The sequence below is a fragment of the Mandrillus leucophaeus genome, unplaced genomic scaffold (genome assembly GCF_000951045.1).
Source record: "Mandrillus leucophaeus isolate KB7577 unplaced genomic scaffold, Mleu.le_1.0 Scaffold154, whole genome shotgun sequence".
Taxonomy (NCBI): Eukaryota; Metazoa; Chordata; class Mammalia; order Primates; family Cercopithecidae; genus Mandrillus; species Mandrillus leucophaeus.
The window spans coordinates 3359651-3380922 of record NW_012101521.1 but is presented as its reverse complement, the minus strand read 5'-3'; the positions used below and the strand labels follow the sequence as shown (position 1 = coordinate 3380922).

Below are 21272 nucleotides of genomic sequence, written 5' to 3'. Positions count from 1 at the left end.
TCTTTCTTTCTTTCGAGATAAGCTCTTGCTCTGTCACCCAGGCTGGAGTGCAACAGCACCATCACAGCTCACTGCAGCCTCAAACTCCTAGGCTCAACTGATCCTCTCACCTTAGCCTCCCAAGTAGCTAAGACCATAGGCACACACCACCACACTTGGCTAATGTTTTATTTTTTATTTTTATTTTGAGACAGGGTCCTGCTATGTTGCCTAGGATGGTCTTGAACTCCTGGGCTCAAGCAATCCTCCTGCCTCAGCTTCCCAAAGTGTTGGAATTACAGTGGTGAGCCACCGCACTCGGCCTCTATTTGTTTGCTTGTTTTTTTTGTTTGTTTGTTTTTGTTTTTGTTTTTGTTTTTAATAAATAGAAATAATTATTTGTTGAATGACTTACCACTTGTCAGGCAGAATGCTAGGAGCTCAGTGAGGTGTCAGCACTGGTGCTTAGTTGCTCCAGTTTCTATGTGAGCATGCTGGGGCTCAGAGAGGTACAGCATCCTGCCCAGGGCCACTCAGTATGGGGTCTAACACTATCTGGGTGAATCTTGGGCAAGAAGGCAAGAAAACAGAGAGCAGGAGGACTGTGCTGGAGACAGGACTGAGGGACTCTCAAATATAATAATAGTACTTACTGGTGACACTATTACCAGCATTACCGGTATTACCAGCAAATACTATTATTATATTTGAGAGTCTCTCCGGAGTGGCAGCTACTATTTATGGGGTGAAGTCAGTCCCTGGCACTGTGCTAAGCACTGTGCTTGCACTGCCCCCGGGCCCTCCCTCCTATGAGAACGATACTGTCTCCATCCCCATTTCATAGATGAGGAAATTGGGGCTCAGAGGAGTGAATTTCCCCAGAACTGACGGACTGTGCTGTTGCATAAGCACCCTGGCAACGCCGCTATCAGGAGGAAGGTGCAGGCTAAGCGACCAGCCCTCAGCCCCCCGGGGCCTGTCACATCTTAGCAGCATACAGGTCAGGAGTGGCCCGGGGGTGTGCAGGGCTGCATCTGTCACAGGTCACTGGCTGCGTGGCCGGAGGTGCCAGGACAAGGAGCCCAATCAGAGACGCCCAGGCCTGGTGCGAGGAGCCCGCTCTGTCCATCCTGCCGTCCGTGGCTGTCACGCACTACCTCATCCCCTCCTTCAGGGCCAGGGACGGTCCCCAGGACCCAGCCTCCTCCTGCATTTCCCGGTCCTGCCCCCAGCTCCTGGCAGCCTGGTTCCGTTGATGTCCTTGCAGCCTCTCCTCCGTGGAGCCCTCGGCCAGTTCTCAATCTAAATGACAGCTGCCCTCAGCCAAGTCAACTCAAATTAATTTCCGAAGGCTTCCAGGGGTCTGGCCCAGTCTCTCACCAGACTGCACTGCTGCAGCGGCCGGCGCGAGGCCTCTGCTTCACCCTCGTGGGGCCTGGAAAGGGGGGGCCTTGTAGGGCCCTCCCGCCTATCATGAGTTGGGGGGCTGTCTTTGCACCTGGCTCTGTGCCCAGGGCAGAAGGGGAATGCAGGCCCTCCCTGCCCCCAGGAGCCCCTGTCCCCGCCGTGTGCTGTCTCCTGTCAGATGGGGGAAGGTTGCAGCTGAAACTTCGGTGACATCAGTAGTGAAGGAAGAAGCGTTGAAGGGGTTGGGGGCTGTTGGGTTTTGTCCTCAGCTTCTGTGTCACCCTGGGAAGTTCTCATCCCATCTGCGAGCCTCGGGTTTGTTTTCTTTTTCCCCAAAAAGTGAGAGAGGGAGAGAGAGAGAGAGAAATAAGAAGAATTAGGAAGTAAGAGGGAGGGGGAGAAGGAGAGAGGGAGGGAGAGAGATATGGATGGAGGGGCAGAAAGAAGAAGAAGAAGAGAGAGGGAGAGAGAGAGGATGGATGATGGACAGAGGGAGGGTGAATAAGAGCAAGACCTGAGGGAGAGAGAGAGATAGAGCAAGATCGAGACAGATTGAGAGGAGGAGAACGCTTGCAAGAGAGAAATTGGGGGTGGTGGTGGGGTGGGAGAGATTGAGCCAGTCACTTTGGCCAATGATGTTTCCTTTTTTCATGCGACTTTGATAAAAACCACACACTGTGACATCAGACATCTCTGGGTGTGACCTTGGCTCTGCGACTGGCTGGCTGTGTGACCCTGGGCCTGTGGCATCACCTCCTTGAGGCTCAGTGTCCTCTGCTGTAAAATGGGCTAGTGTGTCGGGCCCTCTCTCCCACTGGGTGTTGGGGTCATTCACTGAGACCGACTGAGCCTGCAGGCCATGTTCACGGTCACGCCCTGGAACTGACTGGCACAGAGACGTGGTCTGTTTTCCTTTTTCCTTTTCTCGATTGCCACGGTGATATTATTGCTGGAAGTTGTCACTGATGAGGGGGAGAGAAAGGGCAGGAGACACAGGCACAGGGCTGGGCCAAGGAGTGGCTAGTCCCTTGGGCCTGCTTCGGGCTCTGTGTGGCCCTGGTGGGGTGCTTGAAGTGTCACTCAGGCTGTTGGCCACTGTCCCTCAGTCCCCATCCTTGAGGTTGTGGGTGGTGGTTCCTTGAGCTCAGGTCAAGGTGTCTCAGTGGCCTTTACTTAGGGAGAACTCCTGGACCAGCCTCTTGCCTATATCAAATGTAAAATATTTCTTTATTTTTTTTAGAGACAGGGTCTTGCTCTGTTACTCAGACTGGAGTGCAGTGGCATGATCCCAGCTTACTGAAGCCTCAATCTCCTGGGCTCAATAGATCCTCCTGCCCCAGCCTCCCAAGCAGCTGGGACTACCAGCATGCACCACCATGTCTGGTTAATATATACATTTTTTTCTTTGAGGTGGAGTCTCACTCTGTGGCCCAGGCTGGAGTGCAGTGGCGTTACCTTGGCTCACTGCAAGCTCTGCCTTCCAGGTTCAAGCGATTCTCCTGCCTCAGCCTCCCAAGTAGTTGAGAGTACAGGAATGCGCCACCACTCCCGACTAATTTTTGTATTTTTAGTAGAGATGGGACCATGTTGGCCAGGCTGGTCACGAACTCCTGACCTCAAGTGATCCGCCCACCTCGGTCTCACAAAGTGCTGGGATTGCAGGTGTGAGCCACCACACCCAGCCAATGTCTGGTTAATTTAAAAAAGCTTTTTACAGAGACAGGGTCAGGCTGGTCTCAAACTCCTGGCCTTAAGCAATCCTCCCACCTGTTCCTCCCAAATTGCTGGGATTACATATGTAAGCCACCTCGCCCAGCTGAAATGTGAAATCTGATTGCCCCAGAGGGACAGAAGGGATTTGTGGGGAGAGTTGTACATTTACCCAAACCACTAGTCATTTTAGTGACTTGCCAAATAGGCCCAGAGAAGGGGATCACACAGCAAGCAAGGGGACAGAGCTGAGATGAAAATGTGAGCCATTCATTAAAACATTTAACAAATACTTACCGGGTGCCTACTGTGTGCCAGGAAGGAGGTGGGAGCCACATGGGCATGTTGGCCCTCAGGGTTTCCAGGCCATTGTCACTAAAGGGATTGTTATCCCCTTCTACAGATAGGGAAACTGAGGCTCAGCAAGTAGACCCGCCCAAGATCACAGAGCTAGTGAGGGGCAGAGTTGAGATTCAGACCGTGGTGGGCTTTGAACTCAGACCTCCAAGCTCAGAGCTGAGACAACCTCTAAGCTGATGCGTGTGTGGGAGGGTTGGGGTGGGGGCCAACCGTGAAGTTTAAGATTTGCTGTTTTCCCGCTTGGTTGGTGGCCATGTAGACCCTCTTTCTGATCTCTGACTTCTGGCTGAGATTTGCTGTTTCTGCCCCTGAGCCCAGAGTCTTTGAGTTTCCCAGGCCCCATCTATCTTTCTATGGAAGGGGACGTGGCCCAGGGATCAAGTGTGCACAGGCAGCCAAGGCAGGGTCGTTCTTGGAGTTGTGGGGCCCTGCAAATGGGTTCTAGTTGGGCCGGGGTGGGGGGCCAACTCCACAGGGGTCAAGTCCTCCACATTCTCAGTGGTTCGTTCTTGGAGACAGGTCTTAGCGCTGCAGTCAGAAGCCTGTGACCACCAAGCACGGTGGCTCACGCCTATAATCCCAATGCTTCAGGAGGCCAAGGCAGGTGGATTGCTTGAGCTTATGAGTTCGAGACCAGCTTGGGCAACATGGTCAAATCCTATCTCTATAAAAAAATACAAGAATTAGCCGGGCGTGGTGGCGCACGCCTGTAGTCCCAGCTACTTGGGAGCTGAGGTGGGAGTATTGCTTGAGCCTGGGAGGCAGAGGTTGTAGTGAGCTGTGATCATACCACTGCACTCCAACCTGGGTAATAGAGCTAGACCTTGTCCAAAAAAAAAAAAAAAAAAAAAGCCTGTGACTGTACTTTCTACTGGGCAAGACTATCTACTCCTGTGACTTCTGTCTGCCCTGATAGCTGGTAGCATTTTCCTGGGCACCTGCCTTATGCCAGGCACAATGGAACCTTATCCCCTTCCCATTTCACAGAGAAGGAAGGTGAGGCTCAGAGAGGGAAAGTGACTTGCCTAAGCTTGAGCTGCTGGGAAAAATGCCAGGAACCAGGATACAGACGTTGGCCATCTGACTCCAAAGTCCCCCGTGATGTTTTCTGTGTTTCATGGCCTGTTGGTGAGCGGCCCTGACCTCAGAACACCCCTCTGCCAGAGCGAGATATGTGAGCATGTCCCTGAAGCCAGCCAGGCTGCAGCTAGCAGTATCATTACCATCATGGTAGCCGGGGCCAGGGTGCTGTCTGCCAGCAGGGAGAGAAGTGTACATATCTCAGAGTAGGGGCATTGGGGAAACATCGCCATGGGGCTGACAGCCAGGTAGGGTGGCAGGAGTCACCTGGGGTGGGGAGGGGCAGGTGCTCTAGGGAGAAAAAACCGTAGCAGGAAAGGTGTGGAGGTGGAAGGATCAGGACTCCGTTGAGGGAATGTATAGCTGGGGCTTGCAGTGCAGGAGAAAGCGCTGAGATGAGGTTGGAGGCCTGAGAGGGAGTCGGGCTAGGGCATGCAAAGCTAGGAGGTACTGGGGAGCCATGGAAGTTTCAAGCAGGAGAGAGGCCTGCTGTGGTTGGTGCTTCAGGAAACTCCTCCAGCTCACAGGTTCGGAGGGCAGTGTGTAAGCAGTGAGGCAAGGTGGCAGCTGCAGGCAGGAGGTGGTGGGTGTGGGGGCCAGGGTAGGGCAGTGGGGCAGGAGAAAAGTGGGCAGACTTTGGAGGCAACCTCTTCGCTCCTTGGTGTCTGGGCTGACTGTGGGGGATGGGGAAGAGTGAAGAGTGACCTGGAATGCCTGGGGCTGGCTTGGATGCAGTGGCCCTGCCCTTCTGAGGAGGTGAGGAACAGAAAAGCTGCCAAGGTCTGGGGGTCACAGATAAGTGTGGGGCGGGGGGGCTAAGGGACTCCCAGGCTGTAGCACGAAGGCTCCAAGAGGTGGTGGCTCAGCCCTGTGGCCACCAGACCTGCCTCAGCTTCCAGGCCCATCGCCCAGCCCCCCAGTTGAGTGGCAGCTGTCACAGAACCCGATGTCTCCCCGCACCAGGTCCAAATAAAGGAAAAACCAAAATACACTTCCCTTTGTCGGAATCCAGCGAGGGTGAGTTGGGCGACAGTCATCCGCTATTGTGTGCTGGGGCCCACACTGCTTCTTACATAAGCTCCGAGTTAAAAATACGCCCGGAATTCTCATTCTCTGGCTCGGCCTGGGATTGCACCCTGACCCCAGCCTCGGCAGCTTCCAGCACCCACAGGGACGAAGAAACTGCCCCATGGCACGAAGCTAGCACATGGCACTTCTAGCTCTGGCTGCCTCCAGTGCCAAGAACAGTAACAGTGGGATGGGCGTGGTGGCTCACGCCTGTAATCCCAGCACTTTGGGAGGCTGAGGTGGGCAGATCACTTGAGCCCAGGAGTTTGAGACCAGCCTGGGCAATATAGCAAGACCCCATCTGTACAAAAAACAAAACGAAAACCAGAGGCTGGATTGCAGGCCTGGCTCTGCCTCTGACTCCGTGTGACCTTGATCAGGCTCTGACTCTCTGGACCATCTTTCAGTTCATCTGTAAAGAGCAACAGTAGTACCAGGTTAGGGGATTAGAAGGAAAAATGTGGCCAGGCATGGTGGCTCACCCCTGTAATCCCAGCACTTCGGGAGGCTGAGATGGGAGGATTGCTTGAACCCAGGAATACAAGAGTAGACTTGGCAACATAGTGAGATCCTCATCTCTACAAAATAAATTTTTAAAAATTAGCCAGGTGTGGTAGTGGGCACCTATAGTCCCAGCTACTTGGGAGGATGAAGTGGGAAGATTGCTTGATGCCAGGAGGTTGAGGTTGCAGTGAGTTCTTTTTTTTGTGTCACTGCCCTCCAGCCTGGGTGACAGAGTGAGACTCTGTCTCTAAAAGAAAAACAGCAACAGCAACAACAGAAGAAAGGTAAGTGTCAGAGCAGCTACCCTTTTTTGACAAAGGGCTCACCGTATGTTGAAGGCTTTCCAGCTATCATCTCACTTAATCCTTCTAGCAGCCCGTGAGGTAGGTTCTTTTATTCTTCCCATATGACAGAAGAGGTTAGCACCTGGCCTGGGCCATGCTCTGGGGGAGTACCCAGGGAGCCCTTGATATGGGCAATTGTTGGGCTCTGTCCTTTCCCCCAAATGCCCCTGGCTTTCCCTCAGGTAGGCAGCGGGGCAGGAGGTGGCTGGGTCAGGAGTCTCCTTCCCTGGGGCTCAATGGTGGAACTGTGGCTGGGAGAACCACCAAGGCAGCCCTTTGCCTGGCGTGGGAGGTGGCAGCCACCTCCGCCCGGCTCACGACGCCTGAGCACGTGGCTCACCCACATGGAAACCTGGTCCGGGGAATTTAGTGCAGAGCAGGGTGATGATGAGGCCTATTTTGCTGACTTTAAAGAAAAAAAGAAAACTCGGCCCCCTCTACGGGTGGGTGGCATCTCTAGAAGCAAAATTTAAAATGCAACATCCCCAGGTAAACGTCCCCTCTTTTCCATTCTCCCTTCACCCCAGGCACAGCCTTCAGAAGGGTCACTCAGCCCTCCCTGGGCCCAGCCCTGCAGGTCCCCACTGTCACCTGCAGGCTGGCCAACAACATCGACAGGCTGTACTCAGAGCCAGTGTTGGCAGGAGCGCCCCACGTGCTAAGCATTTTGCATGGATCATTTCACTAAATTCTCCTAACTGCCTCCACGACGGCCGGTCCTATTATTTTCCCCGTTTCGTGGAGCCAAGGTTCTGAGAGATGAAGCGATGTGCCCAAAAGTTCCTTGCTCCACGAATGGTGGCGGCTATCATTGTTGAACCCTGTAAGAGAAATGGAGTGACTTGGAGTTATTCACGCAATTGCTTTTTTTGGCACCTGCTCCTGGTTCTCTCCCTCCCTTAGTGGAACTTACTGTCTCCATTGTGGATGGAGAAGTTTGGAAGACAGAGTCCGACGTGGGTCTTGTGATTGCAGCGGGGTGAGCAGGGGGCAGCCTGAACCTCTGCAGCATGATGACCAGAAGAAATGCTGTGGTGTTCAGGGCAGGGGTGACGGGGTAGTAGGAAGAGGCTGGAAGATCAGCAAGGATTTGTGCCCTGAAGAAAAGCTGAGAAGTGCTTTTGGGAGGAGAAACAGCAGGGGTGTCTGTCTCAGCTCTGGGCCTTGACCCTGGGCATGGGGCGTGAGGTGGTTCTTTCTGATCGTATCTGTCCTTAAAAACCGTCCTTCAGTCTTTCCTTGCTGGGCAGGCGTGCCCATCAGTCCCCAAGAACCAGAGGCCCCTCCCCTCACACCCCCCCGTCCCCGCCCAGTGCTGCCTGAATCAAGTGAGGCACACGAAAGGTTATCTGTTTTGAGACTACGTTGCCCCAGCTTCTGGGACTGACCCCCCAACATGTACATGGTATTGCCAGTCTCTTGTGAGGTTGCCCCACGCTGCTGTTAGCCGGACTCAGCAGGAATCACCATCCCCAAATTGCAGATGAGGAAACTGTGGCTCTGCAGACAGGAGCTGCCCAGGTACAGGGCATTTGGGATTCCACCCTGGCCTGACCAGCTGGGAATCCTGGGCTGAGAGGAGAGAGCCACACCCCTAGAGCTGGTGACCTGACCCTGGGTGACCCGTGGGTAGCTCCTGCCCCTTCAAGCCTCAGTCTTCTCATCTGTCAAATGGGGATGAAGGGCGCTTCACAGTCAGTGCACTGGACCCAACTGAGGGCCCAGCGCATGCAGGATCCAGAGGTGAACAGGCCAAACCTTCCCCTCTCCACATGGCCACAGTCTGATGGGGGAGGCTGATAATCAAGTGGAAAACAGAACAGCACCCACTGGGTTCTGTGGTGTCTGCCAGTGCCGGGCGCTGAGTGACTCCAGGGTCTCCCTCAACCCTGGGAGCTTGGGAAGGGGGTGGTTTTATCTCTGGGTCCTGGTGTGGGGGCTGGCATGCTTGCCGCCTCGAGGAGTGGAGACTCAGGGCCTCTCTGGAGCTGGGGCAGGCCGTGACTTGAGGCGGCTTCCATGAGACTGATTTATCGGCAGCGACTCGGCAGCCCTGGGGAGCCGCGGTCTGAGGGCGTGTTAGGTCCCCCTAGCTGGAATGAATCCGGCGGGAGGATGAGTTCAGTCATGCTTGGGTTGTCAAGAACTGAAGAATAATATTCTCTCTTAAAAATGTTCCCTGTGGATACCAGACTGGTAGGCTCTCTTGCTCATTCTAGGTGGAGGCTGGGGAATCCTGCACCCATGCTTTGTGACATCTGGCAAGCCTCTCGCCCTCTCTGAGCCCAGGGTGGCCCTGCCAGGGTGGGGAGAAGGGGCCCCCCCACTGATGGGCTTGCAGGGGAATGGAGTTAGATAATACATGGAAGTGTTCAGTTGTGTGCCTGGGACGCCCTCATTAAGTCCACCCCTAATAAGAACGGCAATGGTTTCTGGCATTAGCGCACCGCACGCTGATGTCTGAAAGCATCTTTAGAAAATCTGGCCATTTGGGTCTGTCTTACCCATCGCTTGGCAGACGCAGCTTCCTCTGCCTGGTGTGTTGCTCAGGAATTTTCTTTCACCTTCTGGGTGCTTGCAGCCCCAGAGCAAAGAGTTTCTCTCTCCTTTGGCAAGGAGCTTTATCCCTCGGAGTCTGTTTCCTCATCTGTAAAGTGGGCACAAGCATTGCTGTGTTCATTCCTTGAGATAATGTGTGCAAAGTTGGGAAAATATCCCCCTTTCAGATTTTCTTTCTTTTTCTCTCTCTCTGTGGCAGGTACTACTTCCCTCACCCCACCCCCGCCAATCCAGATCTTGCAGTGCTGGAATAAAATTCCTTTGGAGATATTAAGCAGGGGAGGGTGGAGGGGTCACTGGGAACAAGGCAAGCATGGGTTCAAGAGCAAAGGTTCGGGCACTGTGCCTCAGTATTGCCAGAATCCAGGGCCTGCCATGTTCCTGGAAACCCTGCCTCTGATGCCTTAAGCTTCCTGGGGTACCTTCTCCCCAGGAAGCCCTGGGTGGGGTATTAACAGCATCCAGATTTCACCACTACGAACTAGCTTTGAAACCTTGGATTCAGAACCTCAGTTTCTCCTTCTGTGAAATGGGGCAAAGACTCCTGTTTCATGGCCAGGAACATGCCCACCTGGCTGGGCCCCAGGAAGTAATGGGGCTTTAGGGGCTTCTAAGTGGCTGCAAAGCCCCCCTCACCCCTGACCCTCCCAGATACGAAAGACAGCCCCAGCAGCACTGTTTGGGGGTCTCTCTGTGTGCCAGGCCATTACAAGGCCCCAGGGGAGATGACGTCATCCCCATTTTACCAGTGGGGAAACTGAGGTCCAGAAGAGCCTTGGCCACATAGTAGTGGGGCTGTGACTCCAAAGTGACTGTGCTTTGGTCACAAAGAGATACTGTTTCCGGGCCTCACCATCAGCTCCAGGAGAAGGGTGGGGACAGTGTCTATCCTGTTCCATGCTAGATCCGCAGACTTGTACCATGCCTGGCATATAGAAGGTCCTCAATAAAGGCATGTTAATTGCATGAATGAATGAAGTGGCCAAGGAAGGCGCCTTCCTCCCCAGCTCCAGCTCCTCCCAGCATGCAGATCCCAAAGCAGGGTGTCTCTGGGGCTCCAGGGTGGGGGCCCCAAGCCCAGTTAGTCATGGCCTGTCCTCAACTGCCTGGGCCCATCCCTCTGGGAGGATTTTCTCTGCACGCAGTGGCTCAGCTCCTGGGGGAGGCCTCCTGCTTAATCCCAGAGGGCAGGGCGGGCAGGTGACTCCTGCCTGGCACAGGGCCCTTGGCTGGGCTTGCACAGACGATTGAGGGCAGGCCGGTCGTGGAGTTCAGTATCTGGGTGTGCTCCCTCACCTGGAGCAGAGCCCCCCGCCCCCAATCTCAGCTTTTTTTCACTTCTACTGAGGCAGAAATTCAACATCAGCCCATATTCAAACCCAGCTTTCTGTCCCTTCCAGGCTGTGTGACCGTGGGCATACTCTAAAGTCAGACTCTAGGAAATGAGAATAATGAGACTCTTCATTGACATATGGCAGGTCTCAGGACAGAGCCAGTGGTCACATGGTAGCCGTAAATGAGAAGTCCTGCAAATTGCCTGCTCTGGTCTAATTTATACTAAGATGTGAATGGTTGTCAGACTCCTTTCTCCTCAAGCACGTCTAACACAGACATCCCTGTGATCTGTGGTGCTTTCTGGCATTGTGTGACTCAATGAGAAGGGGGATCGGGGGATTTTCATTAAGGGTATGGGAGAGGAATAGACTCCCCCACCCCAGGCACCCAGAGTCCTTTCATGTAGCAGCTGAGAATGGTGCTTTTGTGCTGGTCTGACCGGGGAGCTCAGATTCTCTGTCTTTCCTGCTGTGAACACTTCACCCTCTGTCCTTGTGAAGACAGCACTTTATAGTTTATACAAACACCTTGTACATATCAACAGCCTAGTTGACTAGCCATCATAAGGAGGTGCAGGAGCCGGGCAGACACCCCCATTTTCAGAGGAGGGGACTGGCCTCGGGTCCCTTTGTGGAGCTAGAGCTGGATTCTCTCAGCTGTTACGTTGGAGCTGTGTGACCCCAGGAAAGTTTCTGTGCCTTTCTGGGGCTCAGACTTCTATCTGTAAAATGGAGTCTGAGAAAGCTATGGCCAGAGCATAGGAGGGAATGAAAGACATAGGCAGGTGTCCTGAAGGGCTCCTCCTCTCCCATGTCCTCACTCTCAAAGTCACTTCCATGGAGCCTCAGCCCCTGCACACCAGTGAGGGGCAGAACCTTCAGAGGTGGGAGGGGGCTGAAAAGGGAGCAATTGGAAAGTCCTGGGGAGTGCTTGGGGCTTGGGGAGTGCTTGAGGATTGGGGAGCACTTGGGGCTTGGGGAGCTGTGGGTTTCTAGTCTTTGTGACTCAGCTGTGCCAAGCTGGGTGTCCACAGGCACCTTCTCCATCCTTCCTGCTCCTCTGGGAAGGGTGCTGTGACTCCACACTTTCTCCTATGTGACTTGGGGCAAGTCATGTTCCCTCCCTGAGTCTCAGTTTTCTTAGCTACAAAGCAGAGGTGATCATCGTTACTCCTGGAGTTGGTATGCAGTCTGGCACATTTTAAGAAAGTTCCCAGCTCATGGTAGACCCTGAGCAAATGTCTATCCAGAGGATGACACACAAACAGGCTGTGTTCTGGACCCAGACAATCCTCCCCTCCACCCTTTCACGGCATGTGGCGAACTCCTACACATCCTTTGATGCCCAGTTTAGACGCCCCTCCTCCAGGAAGCATTCCTGACTTAGATCATGTCCAGTTAATCTTTTGGGAACTCTGGTGCATCAGAGATGGGCAAACTCTTGAGTTTATCCTGTCTCACTTTCCTATTTCCCAGTGGGGAAACTGAGGCCCAACAGGGTGGGTCTTCCCTGGGCTGAGATCTCACAGATGAATCAGAGGTAACAGCAGGAGGATTCAAAACAACATCTCTAGATCCTCCAGGACCAGCTTTAGCCATGGAAAGAGGGCGTGGACGGTGCCTCTCTTGTATGCCTCTGCCACTTTGGCCCCCATTATGGTGGCCCTCAGAGATGAGCATGCCACTAATGTCCTCTCTTCCTTCTCTCTCCACAGCCCACGACCTCCCGGCAAACAAGGCCTCAGCAACCCAGCCTGGCAGCCACTTGCAGTGCCTGTCTGTCCACTGCACAGACGACGTGGGTGACGCCAAGGCTCGGGCCTCCGTGCCCACCTGGCGGTCCCTGCATTCTGACATCTCCAACAGATTCGGGACATTTGTGGCCGCCCTAACTTGAATGACAAGAAAGACCCCCTCCTCTACCAGGCCCTTCCCCTCCCCTTCTCTGTCTCCTTCCCCCTCAACCTGACCCCACCCCTCTGTTAATTTGAAAGGGCCACTATTGCTGAGTGTATGATTTTTTTTTTTTTTTTCTCTAGGTTGGTACCTGCTTAGTGGCATATGGACCGGAAAGGGTTAATTTAAAATGGGGGGGGAACCTCAAAAGTTTTTTTAAAAAAGAAACTTGTCTGCCACAGTATGTTACCAGTGTTAACCCTTCTGCAGTTAGCAAACTTTTGCTTAAGCCTTTTTCCTCTAGATACTCCCCATGTTTCGGTAATCTTGGCATACATTTTTTAGATGACCTCTTTCCTTGTTTTATTTTCATGCTGCTGTATGTCCAAGTATTGTTATTTCATAATAAGACAAGAGTTGCTTTCTTTTTTATTCTTTTTCCTTTTCTTCCCCCCTCCCCTTTTATTTTCTTTTTGCTTTGTTCACTGCTTATTAAAATGGAAATCCTGGAGAATAGTAGTTCTGGAATATTGCCGGGTGAAAGTCAAATTGTCTTCACAATATTATATATTGACACCCAAGTGTCATCAGTTAGGCAGGAGCCAAACAGTGAATGCCCCCCTTAGGTATTCCGCCTGGGATTTTGTTTTGTCTGTTCCCTAAGAAAATATATTTTCGTTCCTGCAAACACAGTGCTCAGCCTTCAGTTCCCTTCCACTTGGGTTCTCTCTTCTCCTGCTGGAAGCCGCCCCTCTCTGCGATGGACGTGAGGACGTGTCCAGCTCTGCTCTGTGGGAAGGAGTTGGAATGTTCGACAGTAGTGTTTTCTCTCCTTTTCTGGGCCTCCTCGCAAATGCCCAGGCCCTGCATTTTCACGCTGTGCTAAGCAGCCTTTGGTCTGCTTGGGGGATGGTGTGCTCCCAGCCTGCAGTCTTTGGAGCCAGGTTGCTGTCCTTGCTGCAGTCAGGCCAGCTGTGCCTCGGGCGCTGGAGTTGGAGGAGGCTGAGTTCTCAGCCCTTTCCCTTTTCTGAAAGCTGTTCCTGGCCGGGCATCCCAGGGAAGAAGGAGGGGACTGTGTGTATCTCCTCCACCTCTCCCATTCCATCCCCAGTCCAACCTGGGCAACCCCGCCCTGGGAGGGATGAGGCACCCTCTTGCTCAGCCTGCTCAGCCTTCTCTGAGCCTGGGTGTCTTTCTTTGCAGGGATCTGCAGACTCCCGAGGGCTAGAGGACGAAGAAAGAGAATATAACAAAATGACTTTGATTCCTACGCCTTTTAGTTTTGAACCCTGGAATTCCTCTGCCCCCTCCCCAACTTTTGATGGAATCTTACCCTGTTGCAAAACTAGAGCCATGTCCCAAGCATCTCACAAAGGAATAACTGCTTTGAGCAAAGATGAGTGGTGGTTGGCATGGACAGGCACTTTTGGGTGCTGTTGATGCCTGCAAAAGCCATTTATGGCTTGTAGTGGGGGGCATATAGATTCCCGGGTGGGTTAGACAAGAAGTGACTGATACCACTTCACCCAAATCGGTGATGGTTATATTTAATTTCAGTTATTGTTATCGAGCCTGTCTTACTAAAACGCTCCACTTTGAGCTCCTCCACCCCCTCCAGGTCCTCAGAGTTTGCAGATCCGGGCTTTTTTTAGCAAGTGACCTGAAGGCTCTGGGCTCACCATACAACACCCACATTGTTTATTTCAAAGAACTCTTCAGCAAAGGGAGAGGAGCTTTCAGAAAAACCTCACTCTTTCCCCTCCCTTCTCCCCTCTTTCCTTCTGCTGGCCCTTTTGGCTGGGGTCTGAGTCTGCGGTTCTCGCCTGGGCAGTCTTGACCTGGGGCAAACCCTGGCTTCAGAGGGCAGACAAAGCAGGTGGCATGAATTGATCAGCGAGAAAGGTATGAGCCGAGGCAGTTCCTGCGTTCTGCTACAAAAGGAATGGAAAGGGAAGAGAATTTTCCCCCACCGTGGGCTGTGGGAGAGTTGACCGTATTCTGGACAAAACTCCGTGACCGCTCTGATTCTGCAGTGTACAGCTGTTTGAGAGCTTCATCATTTTACTTTTGAAACAGGAATGATTTCTCCTTAATTGCTTAAGGCCGGGGAGCAAAGTGTCTTAACTTCTGTCTTTGACTTTCCCAGCGTTGAGTCATCAACACTTTGCCAATTAGCTCATGGTCCTGGCAACCTCGGAAACCCCTGAAGTTTTAAAAACTTTCTCGCTCCCCACGACCCCCAGAATGAAACAGCTTTAAAAATAGCCTTAAGCAAAAGGATGTTATTTCATTAAATTTGGTTTAATGGAAAGAATAAAAGTAAATGAAAAACACACCCAACACACTAGACTCCGAACACTGGTAATCAGTACTGCATAGCAAACTCTTTAGAAAAGAAAACGAAAATGTTATTGCACATGTAAAATATGAAAACTTAACTCTGCTGTGTGTTAGGCAATCCTGTAATCTTTTTTGACTCTTAAAAGAAATTCATTTCTGAAATGCTTGGTTGGAAGACTGTGACAATAGCTCATGAAATTGAGTGTTATTTTTTTCTTTCTTTTTTAAAAAAATATGTAAAGTGCAGTCTTCTGTATTCCTGCATATTGTATATACCTGTATATGTTTTCCTGAGCAGTTAAATAACAATAAATATGACGTTAATGGTGACTGTGGTATATTTGTGGGTGGGGCTTGCTTGCTTTGTTTCCTCCCCAACTCTATCCCCTTTTTACATCAGTCTCTTCAGATTCTGTGGGATATAGGGGTGTAGGTTTGGATGCTGTAGTGTGTGTGTGTCTGTGTGTGTGTGTACTGATGTTGTTCTAAGTTGGGTCATTTCAGTATTTCTCAGCCTTGGCACTATTGACATTTTAGGCCTGTTAATTCTTTGCTGGAGTGTAAAGGGGGCAACTAGGCATTTTGGGAGGTTGAACGGCATTCCTGACCTCCACCCACTACATGCCAGTAGCACCTCCCACCCTTGTGGCAACCAAAAAAAAAAAAAAACTCTCTGAACATTGCCCAACGTCTCCTTGGGGGAAAGATCCTTTGGGAGCCAAGAACCCTGTATCTGACTCATGTAGGAGGGAGGGGGCAAGGGAAGTGCCCCCCAAGTGGCTGTGTAGGATGATGCTTACGCTTCTGAGTTCTAGTGTTGAGTTCTGATCCTAGTAAGCCTGGGAACCTCCTGCAAGTTATGGAGCTTCTCCGCTCCAGCGTTTCCTCATCTTTGAAAGGGGTCTAGCTCATGGGGTGGTTATTGGAGACAATGTATTGGACACAACACGTAGGAAGTGCTTCATAAGCATAAAGCATCAGCATCAGCACCATGATCTGACCACAGGGCAGCTGATGGCGGTCTGGAGTGGCGCTGTCCTGGGGCGCATGCTGCTTCCTCTGCTTACAGCCACGAACCTTGGGCAAGCGGCTTAACTGGCTTAAGCCCCTAGTTTTTTGTTTCTAGAGTGGAGCAAGTAACATCTAGCTGGAAGCTCACTGTGAGCACCAGCCCTGTAAAAGGATCGGTTTGCCTATGGGCCACGCTTTGGGCAGTGGCTTCACTCCAGCATCTGCAGCCTCAGACCTGAGGCCACTACAGACCCTCCCTGTTCTTCCCTCTTGGACCTTTACCTCTCAGTGTTTCTCAAAGCATGGTCCACAGAACCCTGGCCGCAGAAACACTTAAGGGCTCTTGTTAACTCCAGATTTCCGGCCTTGTGCTAGACTGCTGAATCAGAACGTCTGAACTCTTATTTTACACATAATTATAACAGGTGCAGTTACCTTCTTTCACAGCCCGCAGCAGACCAGAGGGCTAATGTAGGTGGGCCCGATGCCAGGTTGGAGCGGGAAGATGAAGCAGAAATGATGGCGGCAGATTGAGAGCTGCAGTGCGGCCATTCAGTGTGGAGGCAAATAGCTTGCACATGTCTCCAATGACTCTACCCCGGAAAACATCACACTAACACAGCGTGTTAACAGAAGCTCCCCAGACTGGCATTAAGCTGGTAAAATGTTTAATGACATCCAGGAAATTCCCTATCTCAGGAGCAAAGAACACATTTAGGAAGATTACCCGCCATAGTTGCTTTGTCACTGGGGCTGGAATCTTGAGTGGAAAAACCTCTGCGGGCACTGGGTCTCCAGGTGGTAGGCAGTGTACTCTCTCTGAGCCTCAGTTTTCTTGGCTGTAGAGTGGACAGAAAGAGTGTTATGACCCCACAGAGCTGTCTATGGGAAGACTCCTGAGCACAGTGCTAGGCACAGAGCGGGAACAGGCAGTGCCAGCCCCCTTCTGACACCTGGTGACACCTTTCCATTGGCATTTGGTAGGACACATCTTCCAGACCCTTCAGAGTTAGACATGGTGCTTCCACTTCCTGTGACCCGTCTACAGGATAGAATGACCATGGAGGAAATTTGCTTCCCTGGGACTGACTCAGAGACCTGGGCTCACCCTTCACTGGTAACCAAAGAACACCATATAGGTGCAGGCAATTCAAATCGTTTCATTCCAGCTCAACAGATGTATTCAGCTCCTATTATGTGGCAGAAGCGGAGGATCTAGGTAATAAAACTGCCATGAATCGAGAGCCACACTCAGTACTAGGCACTTTACAGACTAATATTTTCTCATTTAATCCTCATGGCAACCTCATGCCAGGGCAGATTCATCCCATGTCCCAGATGAGGCAATAGGCTCGGGGAGATGAAGTGTACAAGGATGTGCCGTCAAAAAGTGTCTCTGACTCCAGTTGTCATGGAGATCATGAATCATCCTGCTCTTAAAATACAGTCTAGAAAGAGGGAATAGGAGTGGATGGACAAGTACGTTGACAGTTAAAAGTGAAGGGAATATGCCCAGTAACCCATGGCGGTACAAGGTATGGATGTCACTCAGAGATTCATGAACCCCATGTGGGAGGCTTGGAAAAGGCTTTCTCCAGCAGAGCATGTCCAGAGAGGGTTTTGAAGGATGAATAGGAGTTCATCCTATTCATCCCAGCACATAAGCTGATACTAATTTTGCAGAAGTTTTATTGTATTTTTTTTCAACTTTTCAAGTTTTCTTTATATAGGTAATGGCATATTTATCAGAATGTAAAGTTTTACAGATGAAGCCTCTATAGTCACCTAAATTTGGAAGAAGCTTAAAAAATCTCTGTAACCTTTAAAGGTCTCCTGCTCAGAGTGACAGTTGTATATGATCATGATCAGAACCCAAGGAAGGAGAAAGGAATGTGAAAGAATGATGAGTATTGGGTATGGGCATCTGGGAGACTTCAGGTTGGTGTGAAATGAACATATGAGTGAATGAATGAACTCTCAGAGGGCCTAAGAACCAAAGGACTATGGCACGGACTGGCACATTGTGGGGGTTGCACATGACATTGGGATACATGTTGGCCCTGGGGAGGACAAGGATGGGGTCTAGGCTGGCCCACATTGCTGGTGGGGTCTTTCCATACTAACAGAGAAACACCCATCTCACACCTCAGAAAGAATGCCTTCTTCATTCTGAGTTGACAGTCTATGGGAACGAGGGGTAGAAGGCAGCCGAGGATCCTGGCCCAGCTTGGATTAGGAGGGTGGTGGCCCTACCTGGACAGGACCCATGCATAGTGCAGAGTATGAGGAAGGTACACTATCCATCTGTGGCAGATGGATGTTGAGCGAATTCCATTTTTGCAGCCTCAGAAGGGGCCACGTTATCTGAAGAAAGATTCTGGACTAAATACCACAGGAAATTCAAAGTGTATCCTGGAGAGACACTGCTTTGGGCTTCTGTTTTTCTTTCTCTACAGCAGGGTTGCACCATGATGGTCCCTGAGGTGACAGGGATCTGGTGGCCCAAGGCCCCATTGAATTTGGACATCTGCGGCCCTATGCCCTCAACTGCAAGTTATCAGAAGCTTCATTCTGAGATCAAATTGTTTTTAAGGGATTTAGAAAAAGAGAGGACCCTGGTTAGAGATGGGTCAGTCCTTAGGAGGGAAAGGAGAAAAGAGGGGGCAGGGAAGTAATGACATCACCCCCTCTTGAGGCCTAGGAGACATTTTCATGGGCGTTTGTGTAGGGCTTCTTAAAGTCACTCTGGGTTGGGGTCACTTGGGTTGTGTGTGAAGAGAAGAGGGGGCTTTTGGATGTGGTGGGATGCTGGGTGGGCCTCAGATTCCTAGGGTGGATGGATGAGCAGGTCATAGCCCAGGGTCTGGACTGCAGAGCCTTGACTCTTTGCACCTCAGTTTACTCATCTGTAAAGCGGAGAGAATGTTCACAGTAATGACCACTTCATAGGGAGATAGTGAGGCTCAAGTGAGGGTTTTGCACAGGTCTTGCTCACCGTAAGTGCTCAGTGACTATCAACCCTTTGTAACTTCAGGAATTGTGGATTCCTCTGAGCACCTACCATATGCTGGGCACTGAAGCGGAGGTGATGCAGGTATATGGTAACAGCCCATTAAATGTCTACACATATGCTGCCCAACACGGTCACCACTAGCCACATGTGGCTCCTGAGTGCTTGAAATGTGGTTGACCCAAACTGAAATGTTTTGTAAGTATAAAATACATGCCAGCTTTCAAAGATTTAGTATGAAAAACACAAAAGAATTTAAAGTATCTCATTAATTAAAGTTAAAATTTTGCGTATTGATTACATGTTGAAATAATACTTTGGATATACTTTTAAAATGTTGATAAAATAATCTCACTTCTTTTTCTTACTTTAAAAATGTGCTCTATTAGGTGTTTTTTTGTTTTGTTTTGTTTTTGTTTTTGAGGCAGAGTCTAACTCTGTTGCCCAGGCTGGAGTACAGTGGTATGATCTTGGCTCACTGTAACCTCTGTTTCTCGGGTTCAAGTGATTCTCCTGCCTCAGCTTCCTGAGTAACTGGAACCACAGGTGTGTGCCATCAAGCCCAGTTAATTTTTGTATTTTTAGTAGAGACAGGGTTTCACCATGTTGGCCAGGCTGGTCTCGAACCCCTGACCGCAAGTGATCTGCTCACCTTGGCCTCCCAAAGTGCTGAAATTACAGGTGTGAGCCACCACACTCAGCATAGTTTTCTATTACTACATCACAATTTCCTACAAACATAGTGGCTTGGAGCAACATCCATTTATTATCTCCTAGTTTCTGTGCATCGGGAATCCAGGTCTGACATATTCGGGTTCCCTGCTCTGGGAGTCACAAGATGGCAATCAGGATGTTGGTGGGCTGTGTTCTCATCTGGAGACACAACTGGGGAATAGTCCATTTCCAGGCTCATCCAAATTGTTGGCAGAATTACTTGGGGGCTGTATAACTGGGGGCCTTAGTTTCTTACTGGCTGATGACTGGGGCTGCTTTCAGCTCCCAGACATCCTGAAAGCTCCCTATTATATGGGCCATCAGCTGTTCACAGCATGGCTGCTTGCTTCTTCAAGGCAAGCAGGAGAGTCTCTCACTCTAGCCTGCTGAGACAGAGTCTTATATAACATGATGTTATCATGGGAGTGACATCCCATCACCTTTTGACATATAAGGCAACCTAATCAGAGGAGTGACATCCCATCACCTTTGCCATATTCTGTCAGTGAGAAATAAATCATTGATTCCACCCACACTTAAGGTGAGAGGATTATACTAGGACATGACTCATGGGGGGTCATCTTAGGGTGTATACACCTACACATGTGACTACTCAAAAATTCAAATTAGAGTATTATGCATGTGGCTTTTATTTTATTTCTATTGGACAGTGCTAATCTAGAGGCTCTATTAAATTGTGCCTTGAGGATTACTCAGCCTTTGAATGGGGAGGGAGAGTAGAGTGGATATGAGAGTGGACTGCCAGGCTCACATCTGTAATCCTAGCTACTGGGGAAGCTGAGGCAGAAGGATTGCTTGCGGCCAGGAATTCAAGACCAGCCTGGGCAACATAGTGAGATAATGTCTCCAAAATATATACCAAAAAAAAAAAAAAAATCAGCTAAGTATGGTGGTATGCGCCTGTGGTTTCAGCTACTTGGGAGGCTGAGGCAGAAGGATCACTTAAGACCAGGTATTGGAGGCTGCAGTGAACTATGATTGTGTCACTGCACTTCACTCTGGTCTATAGAGCAAGGCCTCATCTCTATAACAAATTTAAAAAAAAGAGTGGGCGTTGGATAACTACTGGGTGTCCCTGGGCAAGTTTCTGAACCTCAGCTCCCTCAGTTATAAGATGAGCTATAAGGGGTAGTGGCACTTACCCCTTGAAAGATCCAAAGAGGTAATGTTTGTAAAGTCTTTCTTAGCCTAATGCCTAGCACTTAGTAGGTGCTCAATAAATCCCCAATCTGAAACTTGGCTCTGCTGCTTGTTGGTATGAGGCTGAAGGACTTCACATCTCAGGGCTTCAGTTTCCCCATCTGTGAAATGAAGAAGTCAAACCACGTGATCTCCTAATGCCATTGGATGCATTCTAGGTGCTTTGGGAAGGGTGAAGGTGGGTAGGGAGTCTAGCAGGGCTGTGGCCACAGGCTGCAAAAGAGAGAATGCTCACCCACAAAAGGGAGCAGGAAAATGTAAAGAGGTCACCTAACCAGGTGATAGCCCCAGCATACCCCAGTGACTCATGGGAGGGGATGGGAGAGGAGTCACGTGGACACTCTGTCTTTAGTGAGCTGGAGGAGGTTCAAGGAAGGATGCTCATCCCAGTGTATTTTTACGAAGATTAGAAAAAGATTCCAAGACCAGAGTGAAGCACAGATTTTCCTAGCTGTCAAGAGTTTCAGCTGGGAGGACTCCACCCTGGGGCCACTATGATTGAGCTGTAGAGGAGACAGAGGGTATGGGAGATGCCAAGCCTTTACCTCCAGTCCGACCTCATCCAACCTGGAGGTGACTGGGGGTAAGTATTAAATTCTTCCATTATAACACAGTGTAATAGGATAAGACCCTAACTCTGCAACGAAAACATAGCCTGATGAGGTGCTCCAGGAACCCCGGAAGAATCTTTTTTTCCTTCCAAAAATGTATGGAAGAAAGAATGTATGTAACATT

At 50.7% G+C, this 21272-nt stretch overlaps 1 protein-coding gene across 1 annotated transcript in view; it reads left to right on the top strand.

Annotated features, from left to right (window-relative positions):
• The window catches only part of MN1 (meningioma (disrupted in balanced translocation) 1), a 52977-nt gene extending 38066 nt beyond the window's left edge, over nt 1-14911 (top strand). The window contains exon 3 of the mRNA XM_011975367.1: nt 12061-14911. Within this exon, the coding sequence (XP_011830757.1) occupies nt 12061-12242 (182 nt within the window). The 3' untranslated portion in view covers nt 12243-14911. The remainder of the gene's footprint in view (nt 1-12060) is intronic.
• Nucleotides 14912-21272: the final 6361 nt, after the last annotated feature.